Source organism: Podarcis tiliguerta (genome assembly GCF_965153285.1).
Source record: "Podarcis tiliguerta genome assembly, chromosome: 10".
NCBI classification, from domain to species: domain Eukaryota; kingdom Metazoa; phylum Chordata; class Lepidosauria; order Squamata; family Lacertidae; genus Podarcis; species Podarcis tiliguerta.
In genome coordinates this window covers 4,062,143-4,083,040 of record NC_139543.1, presented here as the reverse complement: position 1 = coordinate 4,083,040, position 20,898 = coordinate 4,062,143, and the positions used below count along the sequence as shown (strand labels likewise).

General features: G+C 41.7%; 1 protein-coding gene across 5 annotated transcripts in view; it reads right to left on the bottom strand.

Annotated features, from left to right (window-relative positions):
- CACNA2D1 (calcium voltage-gated channel auxiliary subunit alpha2delta 1) overlaps window positions 1-20,898 on the bottom strand; it is a 369,956-nt gene that overhangs the window by 11,422 nt on the left and 337,636 nt on the right. For 3 of the 5 annotated variants that reach the window (XR_014502078.1, XM_083399436.1, XM_083399438.1), the window contains 12 exons: window positions 20,634-20,696; window positions 18,775-18,878; window positions 18,068-18,145; window positions 17,568-17,635; window positions 16,713-16,751; window positions 15,510-15,581; window positions 13,419-13,571; window positions 12,766-12,818; window positions 11,903-11,958; window positions 11,687-11,816; window positions 10,804-10,916; window positions 8,992-9,074 (listed from right to left, as the gene is read on the bottom strand). Coding sequence is in view for 4 of the 5 variants with exons in the window: in XM_083399436.1 (XP_083255562.1) it covers window positions 8,992-9,074; window positions 10,804-10,916; window positions 11,687-11,816; window positions 11,903-11,958; window positions 12,766-12,818; window positions 13,419-13,571; window positions 15,510-15,581; window positions 16,713-16,751; window positions 17,568-17,635; window positions 18,068-18,145; window positions 18,775-18,878; window positions 20,634-20,696 (1,012 nt within the window). In the remaining variant the exon portion in view is untranslated. Of the gene's footprint in view, window positions 1-7,461; window positions 7,551-8,991; window positions 9,075-10,803; window positions 10,917-11,686; window positions 11,817-11,902; window positions 11,959-12,765; window positions 12,819-13,418; window positions 13,572-15,509; window positions 15,582-16,712; window positions 16,752-17,567; window positions 17,636-18,067; window positions 18,146-18,774; window positions 18,879-20,633; window positions 20,697-20,898 lie in introns of all 5 variants that reach the window. The other 2 variants (XM_083399435.1, XM_083399437.1) reach the window with 1 other exon arrangement.

Below are 20,898 nucleotides of genomic sequence, written 5' to 3'. Positions count from 1 at the left end.
TCAGAACTGGTTATTCACATGGATTTTTTTTTTTAAGAAGAAAATATATGGGGATGTCTGAATCCAACAGAACAGCTCTCAGATGTATGAATTCATAGGAATCTCTTCAAAAATATTTATCTGAAGGCAAACAGTATGTCTGAAGAGTGTGAGCATCTCAGCTCCTTGAAGTGTTGGAACTTGGTCAGTGTTTGCAATTTAAAATTAAAGGATAAGAAGAAGAAGAGTTTGGATTTGATATCCCACTTTATTACTACCTGAAGGAGTCTCAAAGCGGCTAACAGTCTCCTTTCCCTTCCTCCCCCACAACAAACACTCTGTGGGGTGAGTGGGGCTGAGAGACTTCAAAGAAGTGTGACTGGCCCAAGGTCACCCAGCAGCTGCAGGTGGAGGAGCGGAGACGCGAACTCGGTTCCCCAGATTACAAGACTACCGCTCTTAACCACTACACCACACTGGCTCTCTTTCCAGGTGTGTGTGTGAGTGGGTGTAGTGTAGTGCCCTACTAAATGAAAAACATTTACAGTCCTGAAATATTCAGTATGCCTCCAGAGACACAGAAAGCACCCTAAACTGGGTTTGCTGTATCTCTGTCTAATATTCCTAATATCTCTAAACCAGGCATGGGATGGGGCTTTGGAGAGAAACATCACTAGACTGGGTTACCCTCAGGGAGAACTGGATCTCTTAAGCTGGAGGAATGCACTGGGACCATCTTGTGGTGTATCTTGTAGCACTTATCTTCTTTCACATTGGCAGAGGATGATCCACATAGTTTCTTGCTACATCTGTGTTGATCACATGGTTACTTCATGGAAGCAGGCATACTATTTGCTGATAATCTAAAAATGTGGCTTAGCTCTTTCAGCTTGCGTCTTTCCTAATGTAAATTTCTCTGTAAATGAGTTTTATTTGCTTGAAATGTACATGTGTCTAGAGACGAAGTTTGCCCAGTATTTCTGCTAGGAGGCTATTCTGCATTTGTACTTAGTGCACATATAAATTCTTCAGAAAGGTTCTGTGGAACTTAATAGTGAGTGATTCAAGCAAGAGGAAGCCAAAAAACCCTTATAGATTTGCCTTCAGAAAGTGAAATAACTCCTAACATTGGCAAGGAACTTAATAGCACTTCTGGGATGTCCAGAGAATCTTTGACCTCATTAAAAAAATTAGTGTTAAAATGCACATCCAAAAGAGATCACATGTAAGCCTCTGACTCAACATGTTATTGTAGCTTTGCAGGATCATTTAATACCCATTATAGCCTCCCGAACCAAGGGCTAATTTCAGAAAAGAAATTAGTTAGGCTTTTGTCAGCACTGCCCCGCTCCCATTAGGAAATGAAAAAGAATTAATTAAGTAGGAAGCGTAAAATTAAAAGCAACAATGTGCTTGTGTGTTTGTGCTCCTCCTTCTTCTCACTGCGTCAGGCAGCTTCGAGCTCCACCTGAGCTTACGGCATTCTGGAGCCTGCTCTGCTAGAAGCAGGTCTGGGCATTGAGAAGGAGGCTGGAGATTTAGCAGCCGTGTTTAGCTGTTGGTCTTTTGCAATATTCTTTACAAAAAGTCTTGAAGCATTCAGAGATAACACTTGTTTACACAATTTTTTATTGGGAACTGTTTAGTTTTCGCAAAACATGGCTTTTCTGTCCATTTAAACTTTGGTTCATTGTTTTGTGAGGGTGATGTTGCACTAAGACATGCCAAACACCCGTTAAAGCCCTTGGTAAGTACATCTCTGCCAACACATTTGTTTTTAATCAAAATTAATGGAGAAGTTTTAAATTAAAAGTTTGTTTTGCAGGTTGCCATTCTTCCTATGCTGCAAGTTTCAGAATTGTCACCAGCTGCATGAGGTCTCCCCTAGTCAGGAGACTGCCAGTTCCGCCTTCCACTCCAAGAAACCTATCACTGTGCTGTGCCATCCGCAGGTTGGATCCTGCCCAAGAAATCAAAGCAGAACTGGGAAATACACATTTCTTGTGAATGATCACTGTGGTTTAGTATCTCTCCTGATTCATTTCCCCTCCTGAGTGCTTCTCAGTCAATGATACACTGACAAATGATTATGAGGAAGGGATAGTTGTACTCTCCTGTTCAAAACGGATTGTGTTGCTTTAAGTCCAAGCCATGCTTGAGGCAGGCTGGGCAGAGCAGGGCACAGAGGATGGTTTCTCTTTCTCCAACGCATTACTTGCAGTGGCACGATGGTATGGTTATGCATGGTACTAGTTACGCACAACCCAAACTGGGATGGAGTGTTGTAGGTGATATACATCCCTCAGCACAACTATCTTGCAGAAGTTGCAGGCATTAACGGGAGAGAGCTTAGGTGGAATCGAGGGAGAGCAGCAACTCAAGGTAATGTCTGAAGGGGGGGGGATGGCTGCTGGGGCATTTTGTATGTTTCAGTGAGGTCTTGCAAGGAATTAAATATTCAAGGCTTCACTGGGATGACTTCACTGACCTCAAGAAAAGGCCGGTCCTGTACTCCCATATGAAACATGTAGGATAAATATAGCAGGACCCATTTTCAAATTGCACTAGTGATTGTGCCACATTGTTGCTCAGGGGCACCATGGGGGGGGCAGGGGGCAACCCCCCATATTTTCAAGGAAGAGGTCAGGCTCCTCAAGAATTCAGGGCCCTGCCACATCCCTTTGAGGATCACCAGGGAGGGGCAGTGCAAAGCATCTTCGCCCCACATATCCCTTTGACGTTCGCCAGAGCACCTTCCCAGAACAAAAGAAATGCCTGTGGAAGGGGTTGCACAGGGTGAAAATTCCCCCAAACAGCTCCCCCTGAAGCCCCCACAGTCTCTTCTCAGGTGCTGGAGACCTTGCTGAATGGAGTGGATTGTGAAATGACAGTGTAGAGGAGAAAATGAGGATCACTGAAAACCTGCCCACAGAAGGTGACATTTGGGGCCATTCCTACCTTCCTCCTCATCTCAACCCCATTCAGAAGGGTCTCCTGGTCCTTGGTAGAAGATTGGGGCAGGAGGCTTCTGGATAAAGAATGGGGTGGGATAGTTTTCATAGAATCATAGAATTGTGGAGTTGAAAGTGACCCCAAATGTCATCCAGTCTAACCGCCTGCAATGCAGGAATCTCAGCTAAAGTGTCCATGACAGATGGCCATCCAAACTCTGCTTAAAAACCTCCACAACCTCCCGAGAGATTCCACTGTCAAATAGGCACTCGCTGTCGGAAAGTTTTTTCTGATGTTTGGTAGGAATCTCCTTTTTTTGTAACTTGAAGCCACTGGGGCACAGGTGGTCTTTTTGTTTCGTGCCCGTAGAATAAAGAGCGTTTATAGAATACGAAGTTAATTTTCAAAAAGTTATCAAACAAGCTGTGCACAACAGAAGGTAAACAAATGCCAGAAACTAATTTGTCTCCCACCCCCAATATCTTGAAGAAACGGTGCATCTCTAGAGACATTAGATATCAAGTCTAGCAACTGTTCTTAAGGTGTGTGTGTGTGTGTGTGTGTACCTACATACACAACACAAACAGAAACCCATTCCCACTTTTATGATTTTTCTCTATTCAATGTTAAGAGATGGCCAGGATGATGTCTCCCTCTAGTGGGACTCTAGGAAGATAAGTTAAGGGTAAGGATTGATGTAAGAGCAGTAGGGCTGCTCTGGAAATAACCTCACTACTTTGAGTCCAAATGTACCTTCCTTCTCCAAGCTTGACCTCTGAAAACTGGAGTCCTGCAATCCTAGAGCAGAACCAGTGATTGCCCAGCAACCTCAACCTTCCTAAGAGAAAACCTGCTCCACTCATTTCCTGGAGCAGTTTCCTTTTTAAACCAATAAAGGTGAATAATAAAGAACTGAACATTCAAACAGTGTTCTAAAAATGCAAAATGCCTCACTGAACTACATAGGAAGATTCAGACAGATGACTAGAAAACACTTCATTTGCTGGAATCAGTTTGCACAGCAGCTAAAAGGTTTTATGTGAGCCATGTTTATGTTTCATCCATCTTCACCCCAGTTCAGCAGGCATACAGTGCTTGTAATCAAATATCCATTATAGGGCATACATACAATATTCTGTATTATATATTATATAGAAAAATATGCATTATCACATACCAGTATAATTAGTATATAGCTTTGAAATATCATAAGCTATGCCTTTGTATGTAACGTCCTGGCTGCTCAAGGCATCTTCAGATGCCACATGACGCAGCAAATTATGCTGAAACCTAGTTGGTCGGGTTATGGTGAGTGGCTGGGAAGGAGGACTGTCTAGGAACCCTATTCATATACTGCTTAATCAGAAAACAACCACCTCTAGGCAGTTTACAAGAAAATACCGATAAAAATACCGATAAAATCAACAGCAGATAATGCAAAGTTATCAAAATCAACAGTTTAAAAAAACAAATATACCTAATAAAATGAAGTATCTGTTTTTAGTTTGAGCTTCCCAGGGGAATCCTTTCCTGGGGAATCTGGTTTTTGTTAGAGCTTCCCATAAATTAAACAAATAAGAAAAGGGTTTGTTAATCTGTGGCAACTTCTAGCTGTGACTCAAATGCACTGAGATGGCCATAAGTATGCCAGTATCACAAGCAGAACTTGGCAGAGATGAGCTCTTATTAGAGCAGCTTTAGGAGCAGTTGTGGTGGTAAGGCCAGCATATGCTGAGCTCTGCAGCCTGAGTTAGCATGACCAGGACCACCTCAGCCCCTGGTAACAATGGCTGGAAGTTAGCCATGTCATGCACATACCAGGTGATGATCAAAATCCCATGGGGCAGGATGCACTGCTTTCACCAGATACTAGAATCACACGTGTGGGAGAGATTCGCCATACAAAGGCATGCATGCAAACAGTCCTGATACAACTAGTGATTCCCTTCTTTTTTTGAGGAGCAAAGTGTGCCAGCTTTTGCACACAGAAGACTCCATGTAAAGCACATAGTTCACATGATGCACTAGGCTTGGGTGGAAGGAGAGGCACACCTGTTACTTCACTAGATTAAAGGAACATCTACCTGATAAGTGAATGAATGAGGCCACTCACTTATTTCTAAGGTGGTGGGTGGCAGCTCCCCACTCCTCCTAAGGCCATAGGGTTGTAAAGGTAAAGGTAAAGGTACCCCTGCCCGTACGGGCCAGTCTTGACAGACTCTAGGGTTGTGCGCCCATCTCACTCAAGAGGCCGGGGGCCAGCGCTGTCCGGAGACACTTCCGGGTCACGTGGCCAGCGTGACATCGCTGCTCTGGCGAGCCAGAGCTGCACACGGAAACGCCGTTTACCTTCCCGCTAGTAAGCGGTCCCTATTTATCTACTTGCACCCGGGAGTGCTTTCGAACTGCTAGGTTGGCAGGCGCTGGGACTGAACAACAGGAGCGCACCCCGCCGCGGGGATTCGAACCGCCGACCTTTCGATCGGCAAGCCCTAGGCGCTGAGGCTTTTACCCACATCGCCACCCGCGTCCCATAGGGTTGTAGAGTTTGCCCTATTTGAAGGATGTGTTTTGCAGCAGGTAAAATTGCCTGAAAATATGGACTCAGCTAGACTGGTAAAGATGGCAGTGTGGAGTCCTGTTTTTCTCTATCTGTTTTCCCTGTTTAAATTTGCAGTGCTTTAAACTGAAACACTTCTTTGATGTGTCTAGATCCAGCCTGTTAAAAGAAGGTTTAACCTTGTCTATAAAACATACAATTTCCAACAACTAGGATCCTGTCCTCAGCACTATGCACAAATAAGGACTGAGGGTTTTCAGGGTGGAATGACGTGGTATATGGGTAAGCACATGTTTCTCAACCATTTGTCAGATGGCATAAATGTAAAGGGGCATTGGGGGGGGGGAGGTTCCCCATACGGGGCTCGTCAACCAGGCTAGGTAGCCTATCTAGGAGAAGAAAAATTCTGGTCCTAAACCTTTGCTGCCTGGCAGGAAATCATCTGGAGAAGAAAAGACTCAGGAGTAAAGCCTAAGACAGTTGGATAGCACCATGTACGCCCCCTATGGGCAACTCCTGCAGCCAAGCTGGTGCTCTCCTTTGGACCACATCAGTGGGGCCGAGAGTGGGTCTCGTCATCTCGGCAGCCTAGGACTTCTATGGGCACTGCCCTGGGGAAGTAACTTGAGTGCTGCTAACCCAGCAGCTTGACTTTACCCCCAGAAGTGCACTCCATTGACTCCGAAGACAGATGGAACCAGCAGAAGGGAAGGGGGTGCTTAACTCCAACCGCCTTACTGATTAACCCCTCAGAGGTGTGCCCCCCCAAACCAATTTCTCTTTCGCTTTGCTTCTTCTAGCCTCAGATCCCAACTGAGGGAAAATCACAGGAAAGTATGGTTCACAAGGGAAGAGCAGCTTAATATTACAAAGCAAGTTCAATGTTGAAAATATTGTATTTGCTTTGTAATGTGCAGTCCAGCTGTATGATTGTGAAAATGCCACAAGCCCCTTATTGAAAGAAAATGTTAAAAATGCATGCACTCTTAGGCAGCAACAGCTTTTTAATTTTAGCTCCCTATATTTAAATATTATATTTAATATACTATTTTTGTTTGCTTGTTTCATTTGTTAGGCTCAGAAAAAAAAGTCTAGTGCCGGTATTATGAAGTCGTACCTCTTAATGGGAACAAGAACAAAACAGGAATAGTCTCTATTGTATTGGTTTCACAACCCTCCCAAGAACTAAGAAGGTCAGCATGACTCCAATTTAGAGATTCAAACTTTTTCAGATTTCTTATCATGGATACAAAATAAGTAACAAAGGATTGCCAGGAGCAGTTGTAGTGGTCCCTCTGGACAAATTCCATCTATCCTAACTGGCCACCAGAAGTCTTGAGACTCAGAGAATGAGACGTCTCTTATATCTTGAAACTTGCTAGGGACTGAACCTGGTGTGCTCTATCACAGACTGCTCCTTAAGAGCAGCAAGGGTGGGCTGTGAAGTCTTAAAGTTAGCAATCTGCTACAGTGCTGGACCAGGAAAGATCAATAGGCAATACAGTTCTGTCTTCAGGTTGTGATTCTAAGCATGTTCTGAAACAATAGGATTCACTTCCAAAGTTAACACACCAAATTACTATGGCTGTTTATCTTGTGGCCCATGACCCAATGGGCCTCTTTAGAACTGTATCTGTCTTCCCCGATTATCCTTGGGAGTGCAGTCTCTCTACTTGCCACAGAGAAAAGGGAATGTCTAAATTAACTGAATTACTACCCAGAAGATTAAACCCTTTTCAAATAACCAGACTCTCCCATTCAGGAAAGGAGGATGTGCTCCCAATCTATTCTCAGGGGAAAATAGCTCCTGAACAAGCCCAATAAATAAATAAATAAAGCCATTTGCTCCAAGTTATTTTCCCCACCACCACCCCAAGGCACGCAATTAATACATGTTTCTGTGATACACTAACAAAAATGCTAAACTTTGAAAAACAAAATGAAACACAAAATTAGAGAAAGTAACTGACCATCCACACCACATGAAAACTTGCAGAAAAATGGAGATAGGAGCGGACATCATGGCAGAGGCACGACTCGTTGTGCATATAGGCTGATCCTATTAATAACGGGCAAAATAGCAAGTAGAGGAAAGGAAAGAAAACACAGAAAGAAACACATACAAGATGAGATTTCATGCAGTTTGCTGGCAGTTAGCAGAGTTAATGTGAAAGCATTCACCCAAGAGCAAAGAATTTCACAGTGAAGATTGCAAAGTAAACTTAAGTAAAATATTACACTAATACAACTACAGAAGACACAGTTAACACAGATAATAGCACAACAAGCTAGTGAGCAAGACTCCTTGTACTTTCACACACAACAGATCCAGGATCAAGAGCATGGAGATGGGCTAACAGTTGTGTCTCCCAATATTGCCGCCAACTATCTCCAGCACATGAATGTTTTCTTACTGTTAAAATTGGGTGCTCCAATGTTCTCAATGTGGCAAACACTTTACAACAAAAAATACCCATTTGTGTTCATGTTCTTTTAAAAAATATGTATAGTATAGTCTAGATCTGGGACTCTCAAATTTTGGTACAGGAATAATTTCTACTAGGATCACCAACTCTAGTGGCAGAAGAGGCATTGGGTTGGATCATTAGCAGGAATGGGAGGAAAGGGGGGTTCCCTGAAGGGATCTTGGAGGGTGGTGCTTCCTATCCAGAAGCCCAATTCAAGGGCTGATGGGCCACAGGGCATGACAAAAGCAATTCACACCATGGAGGACCGCTAACGATGGTCAACCACAGCCGTCAATCAACCAGCAAGTGGGTTGGTTGATCACTGGCTACACGCCCAATGCCAATGGCAAATAAAGTTGTGGTCTAATTTCAATCCAACACATGTCTCATAGTCTTTACTCACTACCTGCTCGCTCCTCAACCACCTCATTGTCCATGGAACCACAATATGGCAACCCTTACAATTAATCCAATTAATCTAGATTAGGGGCTGTGAACCTGTGAACCCAGTTCCCCCCAAGTTGTTGGACTTCCATCATCTCTGACCTGGCTGGGACTGAAACATCTGGAGGGCCACAGGTTCCCCACCCCTTACTTTTGATCCACTAGATCTACTATTCACAGGGAAGACTGGGACCAGGCAACTACACTGCATCTTCAGGACAAGAAGAAAAGCCACAGAGTTTTCTAGGCAGAGTTTTTTTTCAAAGGTTCTGATGACATGATTGCCAAGCAGTTACCATGATGCACAGAATGGTAGCAAATATTGCCCTACCTCCCTCTTTAAAAGAATCATGTGTGAAAGCACAGCAATTGCAGCAAAGGCAACGCAGAAAAAAGCAGCTGTTAATTTTATGTTAATCATGGGAACATTTGAAGTAGAGTGACTATGATTCAGAGTCAACAGTCAATTTAATGGAAGATAGGTTAACATCAATGGGCATTTCAAGGTGCAAATTAATCATTTAAAATAACTTTTTTTTTCTAGTGCAGGGAAGGCATTTCCTCCATTTCTTAGAAAAGCAAACTTACGTCAATATCATCATCAAAGCAGACATCGGGCCCTTTTCTGTATCTGGGTTGCTGAACCATTTCACAGGGGTTTGGCCCCTCATCTGAATGTCAGTTAAGGAACATGGATAATGGAATGCTCACATTTGCTAGAAGAAGAAGAAGAAGAAGAAGAAGAAGAAGAAGAAGAAGAAGAAGAAGACGACGACGACAAACTAGAAAACACAAAGAGTGAGGAATTTCAGGGTTTGAACTGGGAGCCTTACCTAGTGAGGTGCTATGGACTGTGTGTGTAGAGACTAGAGATGTGTGAGACCCCTCAATAAACTGACTGTGTTTTTCAAGTGTGCCAGTTGAATGCTTGAGAAACTATGAAGGATTTTGGGTTTCAGTGTGAACCCTTGGAAAGCCCTATTTAGCTACCATTCTGCCTTCCCTGCCAGTCCTCCTCCTTCCCTAGTGAAAAAGGTTTTGTGGAGGGCATACCAGAGAGTGTATGGCTCTTAACAGCACACTAGAAACCATGCCAGGCCTCTCCTTAGCTACAAAGGTTGTGTTAAAGACCCACAATCCCCAGCAGGAAATGATGCTTCTCCTTCATTAATGGCAGCCAATCCAGTTCAGATTGGAGAATTTGGGTTCATCAATTCATGCTGGGAGAGATCCCGTTTCAGGGTTCACCTGTTGGCTATTTGCCTCTGTGTATAGACACCAGAGGTCATTCAAACACAGCAGGGGAAAATGGCATACATCATCAACCCCTGAGTTTGGCAGAAATTATGAAGCCCCTGGATTGGCTAGACATCAAATAAATATTAGAAGCCTGGATATATCCCTCCAGGTGCCCTTTTTATTGTGCATTCATGATTATATCAGAGCAGTTATATGTGATTCTGATTTCAGTACTGTTTGTGCCCTATAGTAGCTGTGGCAGACATACTGCTTTATTTCCAGTTGATGCATGTCCTATATCTTCCTGGTCAGATCCTGTAACTTTTCATACCACAGGCAGCATAATAAATTTAAGTCTAAAGTAGGTGGGAGAAAAGGGTAATTTGAAAGGGAATTTGTGTGGTCTTAACTTGAAGATGGAGAGGATTGGGGCTGAAATATCAAGGCAAAGTGTGGGTGTTTGGAGGAGTAAGCACAATATGTGAGATTTAGAACATCTTTACTGTTTTCATGGCAGGAAAGACCATGGCCAAAGGTTATCACTACTTGACATCAATGAAGATTAATGTGTGGCAGAGCAGCATATCATGTACTGTACAACAAAACATGGAAATTTTGGGCAACCATAAACTAATCAGGCCTGCTAACAGAAGCTAGCAGAAGACCTTCTGCTAGCACAATGGGGCTTTCCTTCTGTGTGCCCAACAAATTGCCTGGATGTTTTTGTGTCAGGAGAAGTCCCAGAACAATGCACAGGGGGAGGAGAGGGGAAATCATGGAAGGAGGAAAGCTTGTGCTGCTGCAGCAGCAATATCCTTAGTGGTATGTTGAATTCCCTCCTTTAAGTGTGTCAATCATTCTCTTAAGAGTTTTTGATTCCAACAATATTGTGTTTGTGTTATATATTAAGATCATCCAAGCAGGGTGCTAGCATGGGGTGGGTATCTCGCATTAGCTGAGAAATGGAAGAGATACATGCCGGTGTTGATCCACTATTCACAGAAACAGTTTCCAGTCCAGATGTGTGTGTGTGTGTACACTAACTCGTCCAAGTTTTAGGAGCAGCTAAAAATCAGATACTGGGGGTTCTACAGAAATGTGTGGTGGTGTTATTTTGTGAGCAAACACAAATTCAACATAAACTTAAACTTCAAAGGATACCAGGCTTCTCTGCTTGCATCAGTGGCCTCGTATCACAGTGACGGCACATATGTTTGGTGTCACTCATTATGAATACTAAATTTGTATTGGAAATCTTCTCTGCGTGAAAAAGTCTGCAAACAGAAATGAAGCACAGAACAAATGTTTAATGCTGGGGGGGAAAGGAACTTGCAGGCAATTTTCTATAAGTACTTTTGACAACCAGGTAAACTCCAAAGGCTTAATGCAACTTTTGCACCATAAGCTACAAATAACCTGATTTTGTGCAAAGATCTCCCCACCTCAGAAAAGATATATAATATATATTATATATTCAGAACCTGTCTTCTGCTCAACAAAATCAAACTTTCTATTTCCAAGCAATATGGACAGTAAAACATGATGCCCATTGCTATTGAAGTATATATAAATGCAGCAAGGTTAACTCATCTTTGAGTGTCTTTACTAAGAGTGACACATTATGTGGAAATAAGGGAGAGAGGCTTTTCTGTGGTGACACCACAGCTGTGGAATATTCGCCCCACAGTGAATATTACTGGCACCAATATTACAATCTTTTCAGTGCTAAGTTAAAACTTGTTTAAAACCTGTTAAAGATGTGCTTTATTTGATTACCCGTGTGCATGTGGGAATTTTTGGTATTTTATTTTGGTAAGATTTGCTGGCTATGCCTTTTGTACACTGTCCTGTTATCCATAAGCATGAATGGTAGGTTAAAAAATTTGCATTCATACACATCTATATTTATATCATCTGTATCTATATCTACTTCATAACTGATAGTTTCACATGAATAACTCAGTTGCTTCTTTAATATCAGAACGCTATTAAGAAAGCATCAAAGGCACTTGACATAATTTTGTAATTCTAAGGAAATACCTACCTAGAACAGTTTATGCAATCTAAAATGCCATAAAATGATTTTTCATCATTGGCAAAGAAATACTGAGTTTGTACTGTAATGCAGCTCTGTTTTGATGGGATGGCACTGAAGTCTTCCTCCTCCATTTCCACTGTGAGAAAGAGAACATTTTCAGCTCTGTGAGAAGCTTGATTATAAAAGCAAAGGAATGTCTCTGACACCTGATTCTTCACTTACCGGCACTAAGAAAACGTGGGAATGTGAGGCCCAGAAAGAGCTGCTGCAAGATAGACCTAGATGCACAGGGGGAAAGCAATGGAACAAGAGAGTAAGGAGCTGTGAGGAGGGATCGTGCCTAAATCACGCAGCCTTTAGCTCTAGGAGTGGGGCAGAGAATTCACTGTGTGAACTGGAGCAGGAGATGGCAGAGCAAACCCAAAGAACATTCCTGGAATAATAATAATAATAATAATAATAATAATAATAGAAGAAGAAGAAGAGGAAGGATCGCCTGCTCCTCTTTGAAGCCTAGCTTTCCCTGTTTCACTGCATGGATTTGTTGAGATCTGCCTTTTCCCTTTTTTTCTTATTAAATGGTAACTGATCCCCTTCGTCTTCCCCCCTCTTTCCTACCAACTCCCTCCCTAAATTTCATTACAAAGAGCATTTCAAGAAACCACTTGCAGGTGAAAAGAACAACAACACCCCAAGGTCCAAACTGAGTCCAGGCACCTCTGTGTCTGATATCATCACTGATAACCCGTTTTTTTAAATATTCAGTCATGTTTGGGTTTCCTCTCTGGATTACCTTCCATTTCAGAAGTTCACTTTCATTGCAAAAACAAGGGTTCTTAATTTATGTTGAGTTGCACACCTCGTAAATATCTTCAGGAACCTCTGGGAAAAGATTTTGTAGCCCTATTTTGCAGTGACATTATTTAATGCTCAGCTAAAGACTGAGTAATTCTACATAATAAACTTGAACAAGAAGAATGTGGGGTGAAATCTCAGCTGGGCAAATTCATTCTGTATACATCGCTCAGTCAAGGCCCTCACGTGTTCAAATGTATAATAAACCCTACCTGGAAAGTTCAACTTACCAAGCGGCTGCAGAGGCCCACCACCCTAGATGTAACATGTCTGCTATCGTAGGCTAGAAAATAAAAGGCAATTGATATAAGGTTAGAATAATCTCTGAATGGGGGACAGTCGGTTCCCTCCTGCTGTTTGTTGGACTACAACTTCAGTCACCCCTGACCCCTGGCCATGATGGCTGGGGCTGGTGGGAGGTGCAGTCCAATACGACTGCGAGGGAACCACATAGACTGGCCTGGTCTAAACACATGGACTAGGCAAAGGGAAGAGGTAAAAGTAAAGGACCCCTGGACAGTTAAGTCCAGTCAAAGGGGTTGTGGCACTCATATCGCTTTCAGGCCGAGGGAGCCAGTGTTTGTCCATGGACAGCTTTCTGGGTCATGTGGCCAGCATGACTAAACTGCTTCTGGTGCAACGAAACACCGTGATGGGAACCAGAGAGCACAGAAACACCGTTTATCTTCCTGCCGCAGCGGTACCTATTTATCTACTTGCACTGGTGTGCTTTCAAACTGCTAGATTGGCAGGAGCTGGGACATAGCAACAGGACCTCACCCCGTCGTGGGGATTCGAACCGCTGACCTTCTGATCAACAAGCCCAAGAGGCTAAGTGGTTTAGACCAAAGTGCCATCTGCATCCTGGCAAGAGGATACTGACCACATAGACAGAGCGGAGTCCGGCTCCTTGCTTTGCTTCTTCTTCTGGGTCACACACAGACTGATAGTCATAAGACTTGTTAAAGGCATATAAGGACATGTTGATGAGATTTCGCATGAGGCCAGGGTCAATCTCACCAAAGAATTTTCCGATCTAATGAAGGAAAAGAGATTGTTTAAAAAGAAAGGAAGACAATTCTCTTCAAACAGACTGGGAGACATAATAGTTCTTATATTTACACCCTGATAGGATTTGACTAAACTGTGGGAGGCAGTGGAAGACAGAAGTGCCTGGCATGCTCTGGTTCATGGGGTCACGAAGAGTCGGACACGACTAAACGACTAAACAACAACAAAGGACTCAATGTGGCTTTCAGATTAAAACAAGAATTGTTAAAAACACAGAAAAAACAATAATTTTAAAAATTAAATGTTATTTTTAATGTGTTTTTCTTAAAAATTAAAAAATAATGCAACCAGCAACATTTTGGGTGCAATTTAGCTGAGAATACTTGGAAGCTTTGGCCTGGAGCATCAAAACTGCCTGTAGAATGGCAAAGAATTATTACAAATGCAAGGCTCGTCATCTAAGTAAAAAGAGCAATAAAAAAGGAGAAAGGACATATTAATTCAAAGCCTGAACCCAATAGTTAACTACACTATAGGTATAGATTTAAAGAAGGCTAGATCTAGGGACAGAACATTACAATTTCTTTTGACGTCAGGCTAATCCACACAGTTGTTTTCTAATGTATGTCTCACTTCTGGATCTCAATTTGACTCAAGTTCCCCTGCCCTTCATTTCCATTAAAATACACATTTTTAAAATGAACAACAAAACTGTGTGCTTGCATATTATATACATTTCATGCACACATAAAGCTGCTTTTTGTTTCCCTGACCTCCCTCCCTCTCCATCCCACTCTCAGTTCAGTCCTACTCACTGCACTTAGGACACACAAGGTTTGTTTTAGGCTCAGTCTTACGGCTCAGTCAGAGAGCAGAGCAGGTGAGTTTTAATTTCAAAATTATATACTTATCGATGGTGTCTACATAATAATGTTTTGAGTTTGTCTAGGAATCTGTATTTTATTTACATGTAAGCCACCTTTGGAGCACTTTAGAAAGGCAGGATATAAAGGTTTTTAATAAATAAATAATAATTATTATTATTTAGAAGACATCTGAAGACAGCCCTGTTTAGGGAAGTTTTTAATGACTGATGTTTTAATGTATTTTTAAACTTTTGTTGGAAGCCACCCAGAGTGGCTGGGGAAACCCAGCCAGATGGGCGGGGTATTATTAATAATAATAATAATAATAATAATAATAATAATAATAATAATAATAATAATTACTATTATTAATAATTATTATTATTATTATTATCATTATGGGGGACGCATTTGTGTAAGTTCATAGCAGAGGTTCATTTGATGCTCTTTTCAGTGATATGCCTAAGGCAGGTGTGTATCAGCCACAACTAGGGACAAGTGAATCTGTCCACTTTGGTTCCTCTCTGTTTCTCATTTTTCCAATGAGTTCTCATTTCCACATCAGTCTTCCAGAAAACCCATCACTGAATTTCTCCTAAAATGAGCATTTACATGCAACTTTGCCCAACATAGCACATTCATGCAAAGCAATGTCCCCTAATGCAATGCATTTTAAAATCTTCATTAATGTATAAATTTTTATGCACATTTTATCCTAGTGTATACATTTTTGTAAACGTGGCTGGAGAACTGCAATGCAAAATTCAGAGAAGTGCAAGTTTCAATGGATTGCCGTGTTTGGGTTCACCTAATGTTTCAAAATGTGAACATTAAGTTTGTACCCTGTTCTATTTCTACGTAACACACTTTATGATCAAAGATTAAGGAAGAAAGACTGGCTTGCACAGTCCTGTACTCTTGTCATGGATACAGATTCTGAAGGAGAGAGTTGTCCTGGCCATTCTAATTTGGTTATTATGAAATCTGAAATCTTAAGTCAAACTCAAATATTAAAGCTTGTAATTTGATTTGATAAAATAGACAGCATTTTGATTGTAAGACAACTTGACAGACAACTTGATCTGTATCACACCTACCTCTTGCATATCCCATTCCTGATTTGTCATCAAGAGAAATCCTCCATCATCAAGGATAACACAGTCAACATGCTGCAAGAAAGACAAGGAGGACAATGGGGGGGGAATTATTATTTGCTCTATAGTCACCATTCAGAACATACTTGTTGAGCTGAGCACCAGCCCTGTGACAGCCTAAGGAGAATGAGTTTCACCACCTGGGTAAATGTGTATAGGACTGCAGTTGTAGTTGCCTGCCCAGTTATAAAATCATAGTTAGCAGTTTTCCTAATGATCATATTACTCACTGAAGATAAACAAAAAGGGAGAAATCATTTGCTATTGCCCATCATTTCATGAAGAAAAGGCTACTGTCCTGTCCCCCCATCTACTCATAAACTGTAGTACTGGCACCCATCACTTGTAGCTGCTAAAGACAGAATTGAAACATATGCAGCTTTTAACTCTTATTTATTTGATCTTTCTCTCGATACAGCACCAATTATTTCATTGCTGTTGTTTGCATTCATAAATAATGGCAATGTATTTTGATTCCAATTTTTGTTGTTGTATGATTGTTTTGATGGCAGGATCTTTATACTCAGTCGGATGCCGTGGAGTATAAAGAGAGGGGAATGAATATGAGTAGCTGGGATTGTTCATCTTAGTCTCAGTTTAGATGTGCACATATAAGCACCACATATAAGATCTCTGGATTGGTACAAAGAAAACATGTCTCAACGGCAGCAAGATGATCATAGAATCAGAATTGTTGGAAGGGACCACAAGGGTCATCTAGTCCAACCCCTGCAATGCAGGAATCTTTTGCCCAACATGGGGCTTGAACCCACAACCCTGAGATTAAGAGTCTCGTGCTCAGAGCGTTTTCCAGCTGGAACTCACCAGAACTCAGTTCCGACACCTCTCAGGTGGGCGCCATTGCCATTCTAAGTCTACAAGGGGTTCAGTGTATGTTCCAACACCTCTTTTTCTAGAAAAATAGCACTGCGCATGTTCTGCTGATTGAGGTATTCCAGGGATGGATAATAGGAAGATAATGCTTATCATTGACATAGTGTCTTTGTGCTTCAAAGCAAATATGCCATCCTTACAATCATCTTATAAGATAGGCCAGGATGCAGCAAGGACTCCACCCTGTAGAGGCATCACCCACAAACATGGCTTCAGTATCTGCAAATGATTTATTCATGAACACATTCTTACCCGACTGTTCTTTTCACATCCACACAGTTCACTTTTGCACTGAAAAACAGACATATAATGCAAGATATGAAACCTGTTCTTAAACAAAGAAGGATGATATTCAATCTAGAGTTGTGCTCATGCTGCTTTTGTAGCCAGGTCAAATGTCAAGTATTTGGGCAGAATATTTACATTTGTCAAAATTCACCACTGCTGCTCAACAGCTTGTGTTGACTGCTGTTGCAAGGCCATAAAAATCTCAGGACAATATTTCAAAACATTTCCAAGAGCCAAGAAGATGCACACTAATCCAACATAAAGTAAAATGCTCAAAGTCAGGCAAAAGTATTAGTTCTGCAACTCCTGAATAACCAGACTTCCAATGAAAGTTACATATGCTGAAAAAGGTAATTAGGAAGATGGATTCTTGACTCGTCCTACTCCCAGATTTACTACTCTTGCCCACACATCCCTTTCTTCACCTTGAAGGGAATGTCCAAGGAGCTGGACACCCCACCCCTAGCAGCTGCTTATTCCCCCTTTATTCCTTTTTCTCCCACCCTAGGTACATTTTTGGGTGCTTGGAAAGGAGGAAAAAGTGGGAGGACAAGCAGTGGTAGGATAAAGCAGGACTCTGTTTAGGCCATCTCTACTCAGCATGATAATCAGTCAAAGGCACTTGATGTTACACTATTGGATATTGGTAACAATTATATCCACTGCATAACTTCTGCCCATTTATTTATGTATGACTGCTTGAATCAATATTTCCAATTGGATACTGAGCTGTAGCGCAGGAGCACACAATAAAACAATCCTAGATGTAAGTTGAAGTATTCACCTTGATGCTCAAAAGAAAAGCTACAAGTTCCTTACCTGATTCTTTGTAGTGATTTTGGTGAAATTCTCCATCCAGTTGGTCACATTGATTTTTACTCCAACAACTAACAGGAAATACACAATATATAAGGGAAGTCAGTCAGTTAAGGATGATATATGGTCAATGGTTTCAAATGCCACCGAAAGACCAAGAAAGACCAAGTGTTGCATCCCTCCATTCTTCTCCCAATCAAGGTCATCCATCAGGGCAACCAAGACCAATTTAGTCTCACAATCAGGTCTGAACTCAAATTGAAATTGGAGAAAGTAATCAGTTTCATCCAAGAGTGCTGTCTTACCAATACTCTTTTGTTCATATTCCCTCAAAAGGGAAAAACTAATAACAGCTTTATTCAGAAATCTGTGGGACCTTTAGCATGGTCAAAGAGACTTACAAGTACGCTAAGTAATGCAGATTTGCTCTTTAAAACAAGAACTTCAGTTGCTGTTTACTATGTCCAATAACAACGGTCAAGAAATGTCAATTTCCTTCCCACCTGCAGGTTTCAGAAGTTTTCCATTGACGGTTATTTTCACAGCCTTGCTGACCATGATGCCATCTTCAGATACACTTCCTGAGATATGGAAGGAAGAAAGGAAGGAAGGAAGGAAGGAAGGAAGGAAGGAAGGAAGGAAGGAAAGAAAGAAACCCAAACATTTAACAGATGACTATGAAACAGTCTTGGTGTGTCAGAGAGAAACCAAATAAATTGGGTTGTATCTGTTTGTAGATTAGGTTGTGCCTGTTTGCAATTCAGTTGGTTAGAGCATGGTGCTGATAATGCCAAGGTTGTGCATTCCAATTCCTGTATGGGCCAGTTGGATATTTCTCCACTGCAGGGGGTTGGACTAGATGATCCTTTGAGTCCCTTCTAATCACACAATTCTATGATTCTATAAATGCCTCCCATGATTGTGCTATTGAATTACAATCTTAACACCAGAGGAAGCCCTAACCTAACTATGGAAGTCAGGGTCATGCTTCACTGACTCAACTGCAGCTTCCTACAAATCCTTTGGCAACATTTCCTGACTTCTAGCTAAAACTTTTGAGAAACAGACATGCATAATTGCTATATGGTAATCTTCATAGCCATTATGTATACTTTTCCAGATGTCGTCAACATTCCATAGTTGTGTAATATGGATAGACCGTACTGTATCTGGAGTTTAACAAGATAATTTTGGGTGCCCAGTGACTTACTGTTATAGAAGGGAGCTGTGAAGATGTAGTTTTCATTATCTAAGCTCCTTTTGTAGAAGCTCTCTTCATAGGTTTCAGGATTTTCTGTCCAATATTCTCCTGCACTGAACATGAGACATTAATGTCAGCTTTTTGTCTTAATTGTCACATGTTTTCTTATCCTGTGCATGCCTAATCTGAAGGAAGCTCCACTGAATTCAATGGGGCTTACTCACAGGAAAGTGTGGGGAACATTTGGCCCTTCACATTCACCACCTGACCACTGACCCTGCTGGCCGGGGCTGATGGGAGTTAAAACAGCAGCGTTGTGAGGGTCTCAGGCTTCCCACCACTGGGCTCTAGGATTGAAATCTAAGGCTGCAATCCATTTATTTGGGAGTAAGGCCCATTGAAATTAACTAAATTTACTTCCGAGTAGACTGTAGGATTGTACTGTTTGTTAATGTTACTGAAAACCTAAAAATGTGACTCATTGTAATAATATAGCTCCCTGCATATGTTCACATTACAGAAAATGGCTCGCTCAAACAATACTAGACAGCCAATACTAGACAAGAGGTCTCAGGTCCATGAGCTACGTCTCCTAGTTAATCTCCAGTCAAAATCCAACCATCTACAGGAGACAATGAGCAATCTGGGAAATCCCATTATTAAGTTTGGGATCTCCACAACCCCATTCTGATTTCCAACTCTGAAATGCTGTGAAAACCTGAACCTGGTTACAGACATAAGCCGAGTGCTCAACTAATTCCACATGCCCAAAGGGAATTTGAGCTGATGTTTCTTGAATAGCAGCCTTTCAACACCAGCAACAAACCACTTTTGAAATCGAGGTACTTTTTTTAAAAAAAGTTAGTGATAAAGGATTTGTGTCTGCCTTTGTTTTCCTTTTCAGTTCCACAGGCTGTGTTCTGAGGAAGCTCCCTGGATCTTGGCTATTCTATACAGGGATGATTCAGCACAAGCTTTCCCTGTTACATTTTGTCTTGTACAGTAACTGAATTTCAAAATATGAAAAACACAGTTTGTTCAAAATGTATCTACTGTAATTTAAGAGAATTACAACTTTATAATATGCCAATCAAGGGCATATTATTTTCAATATCTGGGTATGGGAATCAAACCCAGGGCATGGACATTGATTCCGAGTACCATCCTCTGTTTCCTCCCTAAGGGTCTGAATATTATATTTGGGGTATTCAATATATTTGTTGTGAAGACTCTTACTTTAATATTCCATTAAAGGTACCCCTGCCCGTACCGGCCAGTCATGTCCGACTCTAGGTTTGTGCGCCCATCTCATTTAAGAAGCCGGGGGCCAGTGCTGTCCGGAGACACTTCCGGGTCACGTGGCCAGCGTGACAAAGCTGCTCTGGCGAGCCAGCACCAGCGCAGCACACAGAAACGCCGTTTACCTTCCCGCTATAAAGCGGTACCTATTTATCTACTTGCACTTAGGGGTGCTTTCGAACTGCTAGGTGGGCAGGAGCTGGGACCGGAAGACGGGAGCTCACCCCGCCGCGGGGATTTGAACCACCGACCATGCGATCGGCAAGTCCTAGGCACTGAGGTTTTACCCACAGCGCCACCCGCGTCCCCATTTAATATTCCATTACCAAGTGACAATTTCAATGGGGGCTAGCAAGAACTTCAGCCACCATCCAACCCTGAGTTAGGCATGCTTAAGAAATTAGGTGAGGTATGCGTTGTATGTAATATATGTAATGTATTGTTAAGTATATATTGTTTTGTAATGTATTGATAGTTATAATAAAATGATTTTTTTAAAAAAGGCATGCTTAAGAAATCGATTTTGCCAGTGTTTCTGTTGTATTTCTTAGAAAGAAACAGACCCTTACCTTTTGGGATATACTCTAGTGATCCCTCCATCCGTAGCTACAAATCGTGCTGTAATTCCCTCACTGTAGGAGGAGGAAAGGAGAGACAGAAATATTTGAATTGAACTGAATTTGGGATGATTGGCAGCCCTTTGTACATAATATTCACAAGTTTTTCTAAGATAGTCTAAAACACAAATGTGTGCATTTTCATATACTTAATGCCGTATGTGTTCCTTGTGTGCTCTAATTATCAGAAATAATCCAGTATTATTTTAACACACCA